We start from the raw sequence: 20,239 nt of genomic DNA, 5'->3' as shown, positions 1-20,239 counted from the left end.
GGAGAGAATGTTCAGAGAAGGGCCACTAAACTGGTTCATGGATTGAAGGATAAAACTTACCAGGAAAGGTTAAAGGATCTTAACATGTATAGCTTGGAGGAAAGACTAAACAGGGGGATATGATAGAAACCTTTAAATACATAAAGGGAATCAACACAGTAAAGGAGGAGACTATATTTAACCCCTTAAGACCACAGCCAAATGTACAAGTTGTGATCCAAAAAAAAGTAAACAAAACCTGGCATTTGCGCTATATGTCTGTCCAACCATAATTCACCTCTTTCATATTAAATGCACCCACACTTATTATATATCATTTTATTCAGGGGAAACAGGGCTTTCGTTTAACATCAAATATTTAGGTATGGAACATAATTTAATATGAAAAAAATATTTTAAAAATGGGAGAAAATAAGATTTTTTTTTAATTGTTTTAGTTCTACGTGACATTTTAACTGTGAATGTCAAAATACTGTTTGCTTTTACTGCAATACAATACACATATTTGTATTCAGCGATGTCTCACATGTAAAACAGGTATGTACAGGTTTTATGGTGTTTTGGGAAGTTACAGGGTCAAATATAGCGTGTTACATATTTCAGTTTTTTTCACATTGAAATTCGCCAGATTGGTTACGTTGCCTTTGAGACCATATGGTAGCCCAGGAATAAGAATTACCCCCATGATGGCAAACCATTTGCAAAAGTAGACAACCCAAGGTATTGCAACTGGAGTATGTCCAGTCTTTTTTAGTAGCCACTTGGTCACAAACACTGGGCAAAGTTAGTGTTAATATTTGAAAATGCAAAAAACTAATTTGAACGCAAATTTTGGCCAGTGTTTGTGACTAAGTGGCTACTAAAAAAAACTGAACATAACCTATTTGCAATACCCTTGGTTGTCTACTATTGCAAATGGTATGCCATCATGGGGATAATTTTAATTCCTGGGCTACCATACGGTCTCAAAGCCAACCTGGCGTATTTTAATGTGAAAAAACTGAAACGCAAACCTTATATTTGACTTTGTAACTTTTGAAAACACCATAAAACCTGTACATGAGGGGTACTGTTATACTCAGGAGACTTCGCTGAACGCCAATATTAGTGTTTCAAAACAGTAAAACATATCACAACAATTATATCGTCAGTGTAAGTGCATTTGTGTGTGAAAAATTCAAAAAATGTCACTGTCACTGACGATATCGTCGTTGTAATATATTTTACTGTTTTGAAACACTAATATTTGTATTCAGCGAAGTCTTTCGAGTAAAACAGTACCCCCCATGTACAGGTTTTATGGTGTCTTGGAAAGTTACAGGGTTAAATATAGTGCTAGAAAATTTAATTCCCTGAACTTTCGGCCTGGGTGGTCAGGCAGGTCCTGCAAATTGTAATTAATAAAATGACCTAATTATGTAAAATTATTACATAAATATATACGTAGAATTATTATATATATATATATATATATGTGTGTGTGTGTGTATATATATATATGTATATAATTTTTTTTTTTATTTATATATAGGTATATATAGTGATATACACGTATATACTTATGTATATAGATATATATATTTCGTTCTACATGTATTTTGATATCAATATATATATATTAATTTTAAAATACAGTTGGAACGAAATTACGCATGTTTGTAAATATTTCTTTTATTATGGCACATGCGATATGGGGTACAGAAAAGAAAGAGGAGGCATTGTGAGGTAACACGAGTTGACGATAACAATATAGTGAACAATACACCTCTAAGAAAGACTGCCATATTTTTTGTTTTTAGAAACGTCATGCAAACAGATTGATACAAGCTTGGTTAATAAAATAAAAATTAAGTATGCTAAACAACGCTTACGTTATGGTTACTGAAGTTAATATTAAGGGTAGGTTACATGCTAGGCAGGGAACAACTGTGAATATCCTGGTCAAATCTGATTGGGAACACGCTAAATATCACACAGTAGGCCCCTCAGGAAGTTTAATAATCTGCACAAGCTGGGTACACGCTATGACCAAAGCCCTCATAGTAAGTCGCTTAGGTGAACTGTTTGAAAAACTTCCTGTTAGCCCCGGCATCAGGCTATACATGAGTAGTTTAAGGGTACTTACTTAAAATCAAGGTGAGAAATAAAGAAAAATATTGAAAAAACAGCACCCGCATGCATTATGCAAAAGGAGACCTCTAGGAGGCAGTTAACTGGTGAAGGCATAAAACGACTATAATATCATTAATCATTGAGATTACTCATGTCCCGCTGCAAAACATCACATTAGCCCTCTTAGACTGTCAAGTAGCCTTGTTACATTCTCTAGACATATCAAGCTTATAAGTCTGCAAATGATAGCTCAGGACGTGAGTAGTAGGTGACATAGCCCCGTGTGGACAGTACAGCATAGAACATTTAGGCTAAGAGCGACATGCAATTGTTAAACTTGTGTGAACCAGACAAGAGAGATGTTACACATTGGGGCTGTGAGGTTTACTTAAGTGCTAAGTCAGTCTCAGTATTGGAGGTAGTGGAAAGGTCTGGGCAGCGTCCTGAACTGCAGAGGCAGTGTGTAAAGGCCTCTACCAACTCCTGGGGTGCTTGTGCCCAATCAGCCTATGCCTCGTTTACAGGAGGGCTTCGGGTATGCTTGAGTGTCCCGCAGAGGTCGGGCAGAGTGGGGTGGTGTGGATGCCGTCGTTCTCCTCGGCCACTTGCCTTTACGCTGATCTGCGCAGATATTGCCGGTGTACAGAGTGTTCGGCTGGGTGAGTGGGACGCTCTTCAGCTGTGGCTGTGCTTGATGTGGTGCGGTATGCTCTCTTGCTGGCGGTATCTTCGCGGTTCTCTGCCAAGCCTTGGGTCTAGTGGTGGCCCTTGGGCCTTTTCGGGTCAGCCTCACCATGTGCCGCTGAGGAGTCGGTTTGCGTGCACGCGGGTGGGGTCTCCGTCTGCGGCGCCATCTTCGTGATTGTAACATGGGGTCGCTAAAGTGGCTGTAGCGGGGGTCCTTGGGCTTTTTGTCAGGCGTATTCGCCGGTTTTGCGGTCTGTTGCTGTCTGCTCTCCAGGCTTGCCCAGAGGGTGTCTATTATGGCTTCAATTCGTGCCCAAATATGTTGCCATTTTGTGTCTCTGCGTTCACACGTGGCATCCACCATTGTGTGTCCCCCCGTTTTTGCAGGCAACCCGCTGTGAGTCTGTTTTCTCACCCTTATAAGCCTTGATGCCAGGGGTGGTTGGACCGGGATCACCCCCGCCGGTCCTGAGGGGGGGGAGCGGGTATGCAAAAGCTCGGTACCCCCAGCTTTTGGGCGAGGAGAGCGGCCGTCTCCCCTCAGCTCCATCTGCCGTGGGCCGCAGTCCGCTTTCATCGGTTCAGGATTGCAGGAGGAACTCGGGTCTGGTATCCTCTGGTTCGCCAGGGTGCCCCCGTCCTGGGTAGCTACTCCCGACAAGATTTTAAGCTTAGTAGCGGTGGGTATTCTCCTTGTAGGCAGCATGTTTGTCGGGAGCTCCTCCGCCATGCGACCGATCGGCTTGCAGGTCAGGCCCCGCCCCGAAATTACGCATGTTTATATATTTTATCTATTTATTATTATTTTTTTAATTTTAACGTATTTATATATATTTTTTTTATTATATATAAATATATATATATATATATATATATATATAAATATATATATAATGAAAATTATATATATATATATTTAATCAATATCATTGTACGTGTATTTTGATATTAATATATATATATAATTATGTAAATATTAATATTAAAATACACGTAGACAGTGTATGTATATTTATGTGTGTGTGTGTATATATATATATATATATATATATATATACTTAGATCATATATATATATAATAAATATATATATATATATATGATCTAAGTATATATAATCTTATTTTTACACTGTTTTAACATTTTTTTTTATTTTTTTTCAGACAGCAGGGGGAGTACCTGTCATTACAGGCACTCCCCCTGCTGGCATTGACATGGACGGCTATGCCGTCCATGTGATCGCGGGGTCCTCGCGATCACATGGCCCTGGGGGGCCGAAGAGGACAGAGGGGGACTCCCTGGGCTCCCAGGTAAGTCCCCCATACCGCGATCGCCGGCGTGGGATCGCCGGCAACCGGGTAAGTACAAAAGATCGCAGGACGTTCTATGCCGTCCTGTGGCGTTTAGAGCCACCAAAATAAGGATGGCATAGAGCGTCCTGCGGTCTTAAGGGGTTAAAAGAAGTACTATCACAACAAGAGGACAGTCTTAAATTAGAGGGAAAAGGTTTAAATATAATATCAGGAAGTATTACTTTACTGAGAGGGTAGTGGATGCATGGAATAGCCTTCCAGCTGAAGTGGTAGAGGTTAACACAGTGAGGGAGTTTAAGCATGCGTGGGATAGGCATAAGGCTATCCTAACTATAAGGCCAGGGATTAATGAAAGTATTTCGAAAATTAGGCAGACTAGATGGGCCAAACGGTTCTAATCTGCCGCCACATTCTATGTTTCTATGTAAGCCTCGAGATTGATCAGCAGGCACAAAGATGTGTAGATAATAATCTGTAGTGAAAATAACTAGGCATACAAGGTAATGTAGTTTTTTTTACTGTTCATTCTGAATGTGCACACATTTTTTTTTTTTTTTTTTTTTTTTTTTTTTGACTTGCTTCTGTTCAGAACCCCCAGACACAACTAGCAATGCTGCACCAACCGACACAACAAGCAGGAGAAGAGCAGTCTCAGAACAGTCTGGAAACTGCTGCAATCATATATGACCAAGGTGAGAAAAAATATTAGTACACTGAAGCATTATGTTTGAATCAATGTGCATGCCCCTTTCTGCAGATTTTAATATTTTTGTGGATCAAAGAGCTAGTTATTGTAATGGGGGATGTGCAGCACTCTTAAGGGAAAAAAGTTTTGAAAATGAGATACTCATTGCTCCCTCTCTTTTCAGGTGAGGAAGAACTCACGACTCGAGCTGCTCTTGACTTGCTTTTAAATATGAGTGCACAAAGAGATGCTTCTGGTGATGGCCTGCAGGTATGTCTTCCGAAATAATCCTACACATGTTTACAGGCGAACAGCCATAGAGATACTTTTTCCTTTTGCCCATCCATGCAAATATTCCCAAAGCATATAGTTATCAAAGTGCAATATTAATAATCCAGTATTTATATTAAATTTAAGGAGGACTCTCAGGCTTTTTCATGTAAAACTCCCTTTAAGGTGCACAATTCCCAACAGACTTTTCAATCCAGCATTCATTTCACCTGGATTGTTGTTATCCTTCCATAGTTGAGTTGCATCACATTGCAATCTTTCACACTATATTTATCCTCCATCATCCTATCGGAATGTTTCCGTGCTTAGCACCTTTTCTACGTGCACACAAGACTGACAGGGCACAAGAATTACACCACATGGAACCATGTCTCACAATGCAGGCACACCGATGACACTGTACGGAACAAAGCACCAAACATGCATGTTTTTTCCAGGTGTGAGGAAGCTTCTATACTCCTTTTGATATCAGTATCTGAAGCTTGATCTTGATGTCCTTGTTTACAATTGTTCGCCTTTGGCTTGTTTGGTTTTCCTTTTTTTTTTTATTTTTTTTTTACTCTTCTGATGTATTGTTTTATGGGTACTTTTCTGTTTAGAACCATCACACATGTATTTTGCAGGTTGCTGTGGTTAAGTCTGGCACTTGTGGGGATGGTCAAGGATCGGAGGCATCAGATGGTGCCCAAGAACCACCAATGACTCAGGTCTTGACCCTGCATATGGATGAAAGAGAAGTGTCAGAGGTTCATCAGGCTGGATTTGAGGAGACAGGCGTGCAGCAGATCACCATTAACACAGCATTCACAGCTGCAGAGTATAGTCTAATAAATGCAGAGAACATCCAGACATCGCTTTGCAGGTATTCCTCAAGGAGGGAAAAAGAAATTAATTTGGAGCTGTGAGAAATTATTGAGGCAAATTAGTCATGTGACATTGTTCTGGTGTGTAACTAACAGGAGATCAGAACATTTGTAGATAAAGAAAGAGCACAACATGGGGTACTGTAGTGTTTAGTCTGGAAATCTGTTATTTTGTACCATTTAGATTATGCAAGTTTCTTATACAATATCCATTTCTATATTTCTGATTACAGTGATGCTGACATCCCAAATGATTCCCCTCAAACTCTTCTGGGTGAGAATTTAAAAGACAAAAGGGCACTTCAGGTCCTACGCAAGCCTCGACAAGTTCAGGTAATGTCCCATTTCGTATTATTCTTCCTTGTGTTCCAGTTCTCTCATGTGCTTGATTTCCCCAAAACTCTTCTCATTTTGATATTTTATTTTCCCATCCTTCAGCTTGCCTCAGGTAATTCTCCTCCACCTCCTGTTGCTAAGAAGTTTTCCTGTAAGTTTTGCAGTTCCTCCTTCTGGGGTCGAGCAGAAATGGAGAGTCACAAGAGAGCACACGTAGAGGGAAGCAATGGATTTAAGTGCCACGATTGTAACTTCATTGCACCGTCCTGGCCTGAAGTTCGGGTAAGGCAATTCAAAGCTCTACTTTACTGCTTCTTCACTAATTTTAATGTAATCATATGGTTCTCTTTCTTACAGCACCTATTACAATGTGCTCTCCCTCTTTTACAAAGATAACCTTACAATATATATCCCGTTCATTCAGCCTCATGATTGTACGTCTTATTTTAAGTATTTCTATTTCATGATTCAAAACCGCTGGGAGCTGTATTGCTGGATATCCCTAAACTTCATCCTTGTCTTTATACTCTCCCTATTATTTTTCTACACTCTACCATCGTTCAGGACCTGTCTATTCAAATAGACCCCTTGTAATCTCTTTCCCTTTAACTTAAAACCTAAAATATTTTAACTTAGTTGGGGTATTTTTCTGTTTTAGTCTTCAATTCGGTTTCCAATTCTCCAGAACACCCAGTTTAGTGAACAAACCACTGGTTTTGGTAAACCACTGGCTTTGGTAAACTTGGGAAAACTGAACATTTCTCAAACTTGTATTTGTCACTAACAGTTTCAGCATTGTGGTAGTCCATGTGTCACCTTTGTGTCTTTCCATTGAGTTTTTTTTTTTTGGTTACCTAAAAAAGCCAGACATTCAGTTCTGACACAGCATTAGCCTCACACTTGTAGTTTTTGATCACATCTAACTTCACAGTAGCCATGACACATGCACGACCATGTCACATCTGCTCAATTTGAATATCTTCTTCTTACTCTAAATTCTCTGACATCTTCCTTCCAGGATCACATGACGTTGCATGCTGATCTTCGTCCTCACCGCTGCAATCAATGCAGTTTTGCCTCCAGGAATAAGAAAGATTTAAGTAGACATGCCATGACGCACACCAACCACAGGCCGCACTTCTGCCATTTGTGTGGACAAAGGTACTAAGATAGTGTTGCTATCGGTTATATTTTAATTCCCATTTTTCCTTTTGTTTTCTCGAACCCCATCTTTTAATTGAATTATTGTATCTTCTTTATACATTGTTTTCTTTTACATCTGTACCCTTCCACTTATATTATTTTGTAATCCCTTCCGGTTTATTGTTCTTCTTTTTGTGCTTTCTAAAGCCTCATTTGTTTTCCATGTCTGTTTGTTATGTTTCAGTTCACACTATATTCTGTTTTACAACACTCTTGTCTTTTATCCTTCTTTTTGCTTGTCTAGCCTTGTTTTCTCAAGCTTATTTTTTTTACCACTCCACCTTCCTTCCTTTACACCTGTGCTGTATTTTCAGGTTTAATCGGAAAGGTCATCTGAAATTCCACATACAGCGACTACATAATGGAGGCAGCGTTCCACAGCCTGAGAATGAAGGTCAGGTTTAGCTAGAATACATAGAGAGAACACGTTGTATGTGTATAGTATTTAGGAGCCATTTTTCAATCTGTCATTCACTATCTTTCCAGAGCTGACATCCGGGCCCCCTTTGGAAGAGGAACATGTGTTCTTAACGCAGGAGGAAACTGTTACTAATCAGGTTAACATTAAGCAATGTTATGTTTTTAATATTCTTAAAGTACCGTATTTATCGGCGTATAACACGCACAGGCGTATAACACGCACCTCATTTTTAGAAAGAAATTCCAGTAAATTTCCCCCCTCATGCCATAGTATTCCCCCCCCCTCATCCCATAGTGTCCCCCCCCTTTCCATAGTATTCTCCCCCCCTCCCATAGTATTCCCCCCTCCTCCCATAGTATTCCCCCCTCCTCCCATAGTATTCCCCCCCTCCTCCCATAGTATTCCCCCCCCTCCTCCCATAGTATTCTCCCCCCTCCCATAGTATTCTCCCCCCTCCCATAGTATTCTCCCCCCTCCCCTCCCATAGTATTCTCCCCCCTCCCCTCCCATAGTATTCTCCGCCCTCCCCTCCCATAGTATTCTCCCCCCTCCCCTCCCATAGTATTCTCCCCCCTCCCCTCCCATAGTATTCTCCCCCCCTCCCCTCCCATAGTATTCTCCCCCCCTCCCCTCCCATAGTATTCTCCCCCCTCCCCTCCCATAGTATTCTCCCCCCTCCCCTCCCATAGTATTCTCCCCTCCCCTCCCCTCCCATAGTATTCTCCCCCCCCCCTCCCATAGTATTCTCCCCCCCCTCCCCTCCCATAGTATTCTCCCCCCTCCCCTCCCATAGTATTCTCCCCTCCCATAGTATTCTCCCCCCCCTCCCCTCCCATAGTATTCCCCCCCCTCCCCTCCCATAGTATTTCCCCCCCCTCCCCTCCCATAGTGTACTTCCCCCCCCTCCCCTCCCATAGTGTACTTTCCTCCCCCTCCCCTCCCATAGTGTACTTTCCTCCCCCTCCCCTCCCATAGTGTACTTTCCTCCCCCTCCCCTCCCATAGTGTACTTTCCTCCCCCTCCCCTCCCATAGTGTACTTTCCTCCCCCTCCCCTCCCCTCCCATAGTGTACTTTCCTCCCCTCCCATAATTACTTACCTGTCCTGAAGCGTGGGCCGGCTTCACAGCGCGCACCGCGGTACAGGAACTTTAATTTAAGGTTCCGGTTTCCGGCGGGACTGAAAGGAAGTGTGCACACTATTGTGCACACTTCCTTTCAGTCCCGCCGGAAACCGGAACCTTAAATTAAAGTTCCTGTACCGCGGTGCGCGCTGTGAAGCCGGCCCACGCTTCAGGACAGGTAAGTAATTATGGGATATCGGCGTATAACACGCACCCACGATTTTTCCCCTATTTTCAGGGGAAAAAAGTGCGTGTTATACCCGATAAATACGGTATGTTTTTTGGGGTTTTTTTTTGGTCTTCTATTCTTGGTTTTATCCTTCTCTCCACTACCATGTGCTTATTTGTTTCTTCTCTTTTTTTTGTTGAAGGGGTTGTTTATTTTTTTTTTTTAGTGGGTTGTATTAATCTTGATTATAAAGTAAGTGAACACTATTGTATCCTGTTTCTATATAGGAGAATACAGCTTACATCCAAGAAATTACAACGGCGGATGGACAAACCCTTCAGCAACTGGTCACCGCAGATAACCAGGTAAATGTGTTGCCATTTATACACAGTTTTGTTTGTTCTTTCCAATTGTTTTATCATTCCCTGGTACTTACTGTATCCATACATCTATATATGTAAGATACCCATCTCCATTGTGTTATACTCTCTCTTTATAACCCTTTCTGCAGGTGCAGTACATTATTTCACAGGAAGGAGTCCCTCACCTACTTCCACAGGAATATGTAGTGCTGCCAGAGGGACACCATATTCAGGTAGTTACTTCTGGATAACAGATTTCTGTCCTGTTTACAATCTGCACCCCACTCAATGATTAACAATTATGTTGCTCCTCTGACACTAAAAGTGCCTTTCTTCTCCTTAAACATAACTGTTCTATCCATGTCTCTTACGTGTATAGAACTGATATCAAACAGCTAGGTTTCAGGACTTCCTCGCACTACTTAACCCATCAAGCCACTGTCCGTCAGAAGGAGAAATAAATAAATTGATATATCGGTTTTATTCAGCTGCGGACATTCCAGTTATCCCATTTTTGCTAGAACAACCCCATCAAACCCATCCTGCATTACGAAATCTGCCTGGAAGTTCTGTTTGAAAATTGAAGTGCAGCTAGATGAAGGACACAGCTCATAGTGTCAAACTAAAATAAGATGCCAGCGCGTTGTATTTAACGTTGATCCCTCATGACTTATGGGCGCCTATTGTTAATGTCTCCCCCTTCAAATGTTATAGTGGGTGACATTCTATGTACATAGATTGAAACCCCAAACTACATTGCGGGATGAGTATATCATGGTGCCTGACATCTGAACCCTCCTTTACGTCATGATAGTCTCTGTGCAAACACCTAAAAGGGGCTGTGGGAAGGGAATTTGCTGTAAGAGATGTTCTTGGGAGCCATATGGCTGTGGGGCCATGTACTGGTGGTGGATTGTGGCTGTGGGCACGTGCACTGGTGGTGGGGTAATTGAAGATGTGGCTGTGGGGATGTGGTCCGAGGAGATGAATTTAGTATTATAGTTACTTAAAATTTAGTCTAAAATATCTTTCCACAGCCATTTCCTAACCTGAAACCTAAACTGTGCACTAAAACCAGTTTTGCTGTTTAGTGTCCCTATAATCTCATGCACAGTATTGACTAACAATCAAGGTAAGCTTATTCCTGCTTACCTAACTTAAAGGAATACTATAGGCAGCATAACAACTTTAGCTTAACGAAGCAGTTTTGGTGGATAGATCATTCCCCTGCAGTCTCACTGCTCAATTCTCTGCCGTTTAGGAGTTAAAGGGAAACACCATTGCCCAAATGAGCCAAAAAGAAAGTGGCTGTTTAGTAGTCGTAAGTCTGTGTGTGTGTGTGTGTGTGTGTCCCCAGAAACAAGTCTGCAAACCTCCCTGGCCGTTTAGGTAGCCTGTGTAAGTCACCTGCAGAGAGGTGTTACAAGGGCCGCATGAATAAAGTGATTTAACTCTTAAATGTCAGAGAATTGAGAAGTGAGGCTGCAGGGACATGATCTATACAAAAACACTTTATTAAGCTAACGTGGTTTTGGTGCCTATAGTATCCTTTTAAGATTACAATAATTTGCAATATTAGCATCATTCAGAATACCAGTTTAGACCTCCAAATTGTTATACTTTATTCCATAGTAGTAACCTTTTTCATCACATGATGATACTTGGCATTTCTGTGGTTTTAAAAATGCTTTAAGTAAGAATGCTTAGCGAGATTGCTGTTTTGGCACTGACTAAGACCAACTCTGCATTATTGTGGATAAGCACACATTAAAAAAAATATATGGTTGCAAAAATCCTGGCCATCAGACTCAACTCAGTACTAACGGGACTCGTGCACGCGGATCAGGTGGGATTTGTCCCGACCAGGCAACTCTACGAAAACACAAGACGGGCAGTGGACCTGATCTGGTGGTCAAACGAGACCCGAAGGCCTTCCCTGGTCCTTTCCCTGGACGCGGAGAAGGCCTTCGACAGAATCCAATGGCCCTACATGTTTGCAGTCCTGGAAAGGTTACAGCTACCCCCTAGGTTCATACAGGCCACCCGAGCGCTCTACACGGCCCCCAGAGCTCAAATCTCACTCCCCGGTACAGCCCCTCGGCCCTTTGATCTTCAAAACGGTACTCGTCAGGGTTGCCCCCTCTCCCCCCTCTTGTTCATACTTGCACTCGAACCCTTACTGCATATGATCAGAACGGAGAGGGGAATTGAGGGAGTGAAAATCGCGGCTGAGGAATTTAAAATTTCGGCATATGCGGACGACGTGTTGCTCACCATTACAGATCCCACCAAATCGATCCCACATCTTCTCCGCATCCTAAGTGCATACCAATTAGTGTCTGGCTTTAAAATAAACATGGAAAAGTCGGTGGGTATGCCCCTGGGCCTCTCTGACGATGAGACCCGGTGGCTGCGACAGACGACCGACCTAAAAATCAGTACACAGGCCATCAAATACCTAGGAGTTAAACTCACGCCAAACTACTCGGACTTATATGCCGAGAACCATCAAAAGCTGCTAACCACCCTAAGACAGGACCTAGAAAGGTGGCATGACAAACCCATTTCATGGTTGGGTAGGCTGCACACCATCAAAATGAATATCATGCCGAGATTGTTGTTTCTTTTCCAGGCGTTGCCGGTAGCAGTATCAAAAAACAATTTACAACCGCTCCAAACAGCAGTAGACAACTTCATATGGGCCGGGAAAAGACACCGAGTAGCACGACATACAATGTACACACCCAAGAGCAAAGGAGGTCTGGGCCTGCCAAACCTCCACCTATACTACCTCTCAGCTCATCTAGCACAGATAATCGAGTGGCACTCGCCACCTGACAGACACAGATGGGTAGACATAGAAACGCTCCTGATGAGAACAGACCTACCGCAATTCTGGATATGGGTCCCAAAAGCTGACCGTCCCGACCTGCACACCACCTGCCCGGCTATCTTAAACTCCATCAGAGTCTGGAATGCCACGGCCCATAAATATGCACTCACCTACCCCACGTCGCCCCTGACCCCATACCTCCGAAACAAAGCGTTCCCCCCCGGGAATGTCCCCAAGGGACTTCCGAGGTCTGGAGGACACGGGAATCCAACGCTACTGCCATCTATTCCAGGCTAATGTGTTCCGCACATTCGAAAATCTGAAAACCCTGGCACCGCTAGTCACGAAAGATTACTTTAGATATATGCAGCTTAGGGACTTTGCCAAAACGCCTGCGGTGGCACAGGCGGCTAGCCTCAAGCCCACATTTTTTGAAACACTCTGCGTGTCTGACGAATCACGTGCCGGCCTTATTACCCGTCTTTATGTCCAACTGAGTGCACCCACAAAGAACACTCAAACACCTTCCTACATCCTGCAGTGGGAAGCAGACCTCCAACAGACTCTAGAGGGAGGGGATTGGCAGGACATCTGGGAGGCGGCAGCCAAATCCTCTATATGTGTGATACACCAGGAACAGTGTTACAAGACACTCATGAGATGGTACACGACCCCTGTACAACTGCACAGAATGGGCAAGACCCCCACAGACACATGCTGGAGAGGATGCGGGGAAAAGGGGACCTATCTGCACATGTGGTGGACATGCCCGAGACTTACCCGATATTGGGACGAGGTGGCCAAACTCCTGACAACGATACTTAAAAAACCAATAAGACCAGATCCCTGGACATTTTTAATAGCCAAACCAATAGACACCTTACCCAACAAAGACCAAAAGCTCCTAAACAAAATAACTCTTGCAGCCAGGAGGGCCTTAGCACTGACATGGCTTCAAGCAGACACCCCACACATGGACAAGATAATACAAAACATCAAAGAAGCCTGTCTCATGGACAAGCTGACAGCTCAGGTACGAGACACATACCCACGCTTCCTCAAAGTTTGGGAACCCTGGGTGGAATACTCAGACCTACACAGAATGACATAACCCTTCCCCCCCCCCCCCCCTCCCGGCAGCAGAGCCCACCCCATCCCGGGAAAGGTGCGCCTCCAACTGCCCAGAATTAGGCCCCCTACACCAGCACCGGCTCGAGAATATACTCAGACCTCCGGTAGTGAGCCCCATGTGGCAAGAACCCAACGCACAGACCCGCATACCCCACAGCATGGGTCTCTTTCCCCCTCCCCTCTCCCCCCCCCCCCTTTTTTTTTTTTCTTCTTTTCTTTTCTCTTCTCCTACCTAACCACTCCTCCAAACTTATTTTCTCTACTGAATAATGATCAAAGAACATGTAATGAGCACAAGTATAATACGATTTGAACTACTAAATGTTGAAAATGTCAGATGATGGGAGTGCTGGTCGGCACCCACGCAAACCGACTGTGAAGACACCCACACTAAAGTCTATATTGGCTTCTGCGTAAGCAACGAAACTATGACTTGTAACAACAAAAATGTATACGCAATGGACGGTTTCTGCGCAAACCGGTCCAACTGCACAAGACGTGTTCTCGCATTTTCTGACAAACCTAAAATAAAGAATAAAAAAAAAAAAATATATGGTTAGGCAATTTTTTATTTTTTTTTAATTCAAAAATATGTATATATTTTCGCTTTTAATAGTGTTACAAATCTTTCAAGGTTATCTGGCACTTCTCAGGATTGTTAATATTATGATCACTTATCCCCTAAACATGTTTAATATAGGGGATAAGTGAACACAATATTAAAAATCCTTATTTACTTTTACAACACCATTAAGGCCTAATCAGTAATAATTTTGTGTTTTATGTGTTCTTTGTGAAGATTTCAATAAGAATGTTCTGTCTGTTAAGTCCCTTTTACATCCTGGTTACTGCATGCTTTTACATCTGAAATCCCTTCGTCTATATTGAAGGGACACTCCAGACCACTGAAGCACTTTAGTTTGCTGAGAAGTCCGTGCGTGAAGTCTTTTATTTTATATTTATATATATATATATATTTTATTTTTTATTTTTTTACAAAAAGTGCAGGTTTTAATAGAAAATGGTTAGTTTATAAAATAACATTGTTAAACTCACCTGGCTGTCCTGTTACTTCCTTGTTTGTTAAGCTCCGTAGCAGCAAGTTAAAGATGCAGATAATTGCCCAGAGCACCTGACTAAGACTTCTCATTGAGCTGCATTGGGAAGTCTTTAATTGGACACCAGCAGAAAGTCTTGGCGGAGTTAGAAGGGGAGGTGTTGCAAAGACTACAGACAAGAGAACTGCCGCTTTTGCAAGCAGTTTTTAGATATATCCACAATGGGGGAAAAAATCATAATCGAATGTATGTATGTTTTCATTGTGGTATTTATACTAAACAGTGTTTTTTATTTATTTGTATTTTGGCAGTAGAGTCTTATTTAAACCTCTCCATATAGTCTTCAGACAAAAGGCAATGTCTGCATTGCTGGCTAGTATCCCCTTTAGAGGCGGTCACTTAGAAGGCCACTACAGTTGCTTCAGAGTCGAACTGGCGTTCAGTGTCTCCAAAATCTGCATGGAGACAGCGAACGTTCCCCATAGAGATTCATTGATCCAGTGCAGCTCTATAAGGAGATGATGATTGACGCAGCCGTTGCGGAGTGGGAGAAAAGGGGGAGTAAAATCACCTTTTTAATTAATTTTTTGGACAATCTTTATTTAGTTTTTGTATTTTCCTCAGTTTATAACAGAGGCTGTATTATGCATGTAGTAAATGATCAAGCCATAATTGGCACAGAAGTTGGGTGTTGACATTCAGAGTGCAGATACAAGAGGCTGCAAAAGAGTATGCTATTCTGCAAAGGCTGCGACCCCCTTTATTCCCCAGCCAGGGCCCGATGGACACCTATCGGGCCCTGGCTGATCTAGCATGAGTTTCAGGAATAGTCACAGGTCTCTGTGAATGAAGAGACAAAAGGCCCTTAGACAGGGTTGGTTAGGCGTTTTGCCTATGTCTGGGTACATTTCTCAGTCGTTCCATATAGAGAGGCCGTGAGGGACTCCATTTTGTATAATTCCTAAACTTTGCCCATCCACTGATTCATGGTTGGGGTTTCTAACTTGCGCCACTTGAGCAGTGTGAAGGAATAACCCCATCACTTGGTGCAGCACATTTAATTTCCTTTATGTTCGTTTATTTGTTCGAACCCACCTGGTTCAGTTCCCGAACAAGGACCACCACAACACCTCATTAGAACATGGAATACAAAGTATCCAGTATGAAAACCACAATAGAAACAATTAATAGAATGCTCCCCTGGGTGGCTGCCATTTTGTGCAACACGTGGTGGTCAGAATGGATGGCGGCCATTTTGTCTCCCGAACGCAGGCAGCTGTACATGGTCGTCGAGTGCCTGGAACTGATTTCAGCCAGGCACTCCCGTGTACACCAGTGAAGATGGAACTACTGCCTGTTTAAGTTCCCGACTGCTTATACGAACGGCGTTCGGGAGATACGAACTACCGACTGGGGAGAACATTCAACACTTGAAAGCTTTCGTTTGTGGTTTTCGTACAAAATTCCTTGAACTGAGACCGGCCCTTACCACGATTCCTCTGGAACTATTTTGGGCTTACACCTCATGGTCGGCCGGTCAAAACTTTCCCTCAATGGGAATTCCAAACTACTGAACCGATCGGAGTGCTTTTTGGATATGTTAAGCACTCAGATCAGGGCTATCTGGGGATGTGACTCTTGAGGGGCTTCCATGTATTGTGGGGGTACTTTTTGGGTGTTGTAAAATTGTTGTATTTTTCTGCACCTGGAGATAATTGAGTTTGTACAGTTCCTGACTCTATTATCTCTCAGGGGAACAGGAGGAGTTTACTGTATGTATACATTCTGAAATCTTTGCCTGCATTAAGTTCTATTTTCTTGTAAAATGGTAATTATTGTATATGAAGGAATACACTCTGATTATAAAAAGAATCCTACATTTGAATGTAGGTAAACATTCTTACTTGCTCTCATTGTCTTATAATGAGAAGATCAAAGCCATTAATTTCAGATATCACAATTGGTCACTACTGGTCAGTCCGATCAGAATTGCTGATTAAATCAGGGTTTGACAAATTAAATAGCAGTGATGACAAATTGCACCCAAGCTGAGAAGCTGTCTCTATATCTTTTTAACTTCCCTGACCGGGTCCCACAGCTTGTTAGAGAACATCTCTGTATGCTTCCACAGCAGAGAAAACTTAAGGTTTCTCCTTGCACTACCGTTGGCATGCTAACATAGAGTGCTAGTGTGTTGTCATATCTAATTACTTCCAGCAGTGTCTGTTAGGAAGCCAGGTTCCGTTCACATCACTATAAATCAGGGGTAACTTCAATGACTTGGTGATATAACATGCTTTAGCTAACCTCATTAGCTGATCCATCACTAAGTTATGAATACAATAATACCAACGCACACCAAGGATATGAGTACAAAAATTTATTTTAGTTTGAATGCATATTTAATGGTAAAATTGCAATAGTACAGAGCAAAGGTACAAATAATGCCATTAAATATACCAACTTGCATGCATGGTAAGTAAACTGCTCTGAATATAGAGTGCTTGAACTAACAACCCATAAAATATAAACCAGATATACTGACCTAGAGCCTATGTGTACATTTGTGCTGTACTATTGCACTTTTTCCATTAAATATATATTCAAAGAAATAATATACATTGTTGTACTCCTATCCTTGGTGTGCCTAGGGTATTATTGTATCATAAGCTTGTTAATACCTGGTGAGGGAACAGGTTTTCTCCTTTAAGCACCCTGATTGTTTTTATTTGCATGTCACACATAGAGGTCCCATATTGGTTGAGATTTCACTAATAATATTGTGTGTGTGTGTGTATATGTATAGATATATGTATGTATGTGTGTGTGTGTGTGTATATATATATATATATCTATCATAATTAAGTTAGCCGGTGACAACATTGTCTTGGTAAATCGGCTCAAAATAACAGGACTATCTAAGGACACTTTGACTTTCTACGTGATGCAAAACTTACTGTTTGCTTAAAATTCTGAGGAATAATAGTGTTTTAACCTAAGTGACATTGTTCCTTCATCGACCAAGAGATATTTGTATTAATTAATTAATTTTGTAGTTCTCTTGGATTGCATGATCTTTGGTCTCACTCAGATAATCTGCTCATAGAGAAAGGTTAGTACAATCAGAGTCCTGGAAACCTTTTGATTAGGTGGCTCATTGAAATGTCAAATACGGCAGTATTCTAAATAAAATAGAATGCTTTATACAGGATTTTTGCAGTTCATAGGAATCTACAAAAAAAATCTACCATCATGCTTCCAGTAAATGGCATCTCATCCGTTTAAAATCACTCATATCCTGAGCACAGTGCATTCACCATACACTCTTATAGATTTTAAAACATTAATTTATTCTGCACAGTGATTCCCTTCATTTTTTATCATTTTAAGGGTATTAATGTATATTCTATACTTTGTTATAAAATTTCTTATATTTTGGGGAGGCATTTTGTTTAATATATATGCAATACCTATTTATTTAATTTTTAATATTGATTTATGTCTTGGTGTTTATTTCTCTTCCACAGGTTCAGGATGGACAAATTACCCACATTCAGTATGAGCCAGGAACGCAGTTTCTCCAGGACCCACAGGTATCTTATTACTCTTGTATGCACTGTGACAGGACTGACAAAAAAAAAAAAAAAGACCATCACAATCGATCAGCTCACGCTAGCAAGTGTCTCTTTGCCAGCCTACCCCTGCCAGTTATGTAAGACTTGATCAAACCGTCTAAGCATTGAATTCTTTTATCCACAGATTCACTTTGTTCCCATGTCACCCACGCACCAGCTCTTAACACAGGAGCAGCTTGAAGCTGCTGCACACTCTGCAGTTACAGGTGAGAATCCTGGCTAAATGTGTATTCATAATTTGATTGGCTACCATGTATAACAGACCTAACCTGTTTCTCTTTTGCTAGCTGTAGCGGATGCAGCAATGGCTCAGACAATGTACACGACAGAAAGAGAAACTGCCTTACAGCATGAGATAGAATATGATGTGATCACTCTGACGGACTGAGGTTTTCATCAACAGAGTTCTTGAGAACGGATGTCCAGCTTCAAGCTCCCTTTATGCAATGCACTTTATCAGAGAACGTAGAAGGTTCTATATGAAGAAGGCTGTGATGGGACTGATATTGCGAACGCTAATGCAACAGGACGTTGTTTTCTCCTTGAATTTACATCTGGCTGTGGAGTTGCCTGTTCCAGCAAGTTCTCTCTAAGTCAGGGATCTCAAACTTGCCCCCACCACCAGATATTGATGGCCTGCAACATCCAAAATTCTTTGAACGCAACAGTTAATCATGGGATTTGTAGTTCAGCAACAACTGGGGGAAGAGTCCGAGAGACAGCAGTTTCTCACCTTCTGTTTTTCTTGCGGCAATCCGTGTCGGATTATTTAATTTCCAAATTTACAATAATGGCACTAAACATTTAATGGCCATAAGATAAGTCAAGGAACGTGGTGTAAGGTATTGGGAAGATCTAAAGATTTCTAGTCTGATTAGGGATTCTCACCCTTTATCACATTCAGAAGATTAGGTCAGATTTGGAGATGTAATCTCGAGAGTGCATAAATTCAGGTAATCTCCCTTTCTACGTTGTTGCAAATGATGTGGTGGTGTTAAAAGAAAAAACAGGCTACTCACTGCTGTACAGCGATGCCATTTGCATGTGAGCAAACTACTGAATTTTTCCACTTTCTTTTCTTGTCTTTGTTTAAAATTAAATTCTGGTTGGTTAAGAGATGTGATCTTTGGAAGTGTCCAGTGTGGCCAACGAAATAGTCCAGCAAGGGAATTTATCTTTAACCCCTTAAGGACACATGACATGTCTGACACGTCATGATTCCCTTTTGTTCCAGAAGTTTGGTCCTTAAGGGGTTAAGGACAATCTTTTTTTTTTTTTTTGTGGGTTAGTGGAGATGCTTGCATCTCAACAGATAGCCCTTCGGCTGTTAGAAAATTACAACTCTCATTATACTTATCCAGCCCGTGGACTGAATTTAATTCAGATTGGCTTTCCTTTTAGATTACCTCATTAAGAAGTCTCCTAAAGGTTCATAATTTATTGTTGAGGGTTGTCCACTATTTAACCTGATTGAATGCATTCGTAATTAGCGAATTCCAAAAAATTTAATGGAATACTGCAAGCATCTTAACCACTACAGTCTGCCCAGGCATCCTCCCACAGAAAGTAGTCAAACTGTTTAAAATGCTCTAGCCAACGAACCTGCCCTGCATAGCAGTGTTAAGTTCACTAAAGCTAATGAAAGCTCCTTGCAGGAGAATAAACTGGCTCCAGGGGAGGTAGCACCCAGCAGACCCAAGTTAAGTGGTCATGCTATTCTCAAACTGTTTAACGACTTGATATGGGAGAGTGCAAGGGTACTCTAGGCACCAATTCAGCTTAATGAAGCAGTGTTGAACTCTATAGATCATGCCCCTTCAGTCTCACTGCTCAATTATCTGCCATTCACAAGTTTGTCACTTTTTTTTTTATTTATTTTTTTATATACACCCCTAGCCACACCTCCCTGCATGTGACTTACACAGCTACTTCCTGTAAAGAGAGGTCTAATGTTTACACTGCCTTTATTGCACATTCTGTTTAATTTAGAATTTCTCAAAGTTTAATTTACAGAGCAGT

General features: G+C 41.8%; 1 protein-coding gene across 1 annotated transcript in view; it reads left to right on the top strand.

Moving 5' to 3' along the window:
* ZNF335 (zinc finger protein 335) overlaps positions 1-19,395 on the top strand; it is a 60,809-nt gene extending 41,414 nt beyond the window's left edge. The window contains exons 16-28 of the mRNA XM_063459164.1: positions 4,701-4,803; positions 4,981-5,066; positions 5,711-5,949; positions 6,184-6,283; positions 6,389-6,568; positions 7,305-7,447; positions 7,804-7,883; positions 7,976-8,046; positions 9,489-9,566; positions 9,713-9,796; positions 18,113-18,178; positions 18,345-18,426; positions 18,508-19,395. Coding sequence (XP_063315234.1) covers positions 4,701-4,803; positions 4,981-5,066; positions 5,711-5,949; positions 6,184-6,283; positions 6,389-6,568; positions 7,305-7,447; positions 7,804-7,883; positions 7,976-8,046; positions 9,489-9,566; positions 9,713-9,796; positions 18,113-18,178; positions 18,345-18,426; positions 18,508-18,608 — 1,413 coding nt within the window. The 3' untranslated portion in view covers positions 18,609-19,395. The remainder of the gene's footprint in view (positions 1-4,700; positions 4,804-4,980; positions 5,067-5,710; positions 5,950-6,183; positions 6,284-6,388; positions 6,569-7,304; positions 7,448-7,803; positions 7,884-7,975; positions 8,047-9,488; positions 9,567-9,712; positions 9,797-18,112; positions 18,179-18,344; positions 18,427-18,507) is intronic.
* The last annotated feature ends 844 nt before the right edge of the window (positions 19,396-20,239 follow it).

Source organism: Pelobates fuscus, chromosome 6 (genome assembly GCF_036172605.1).
Source record: "Pelobates fuscus isolate aPelFus1 chromosome 6, aPelFus1.pri, whole genome shotgun sequence".
Classification (NCBI taxonomy): Eukaryota; Metazoa; Chordata; class Amphibia; order Anura; family Pelobatidae; genus Pelobates; species Pelobates fuscus.
This window is presented reverse-complemented; position numbering and strand designations above follow the sequence as displayed.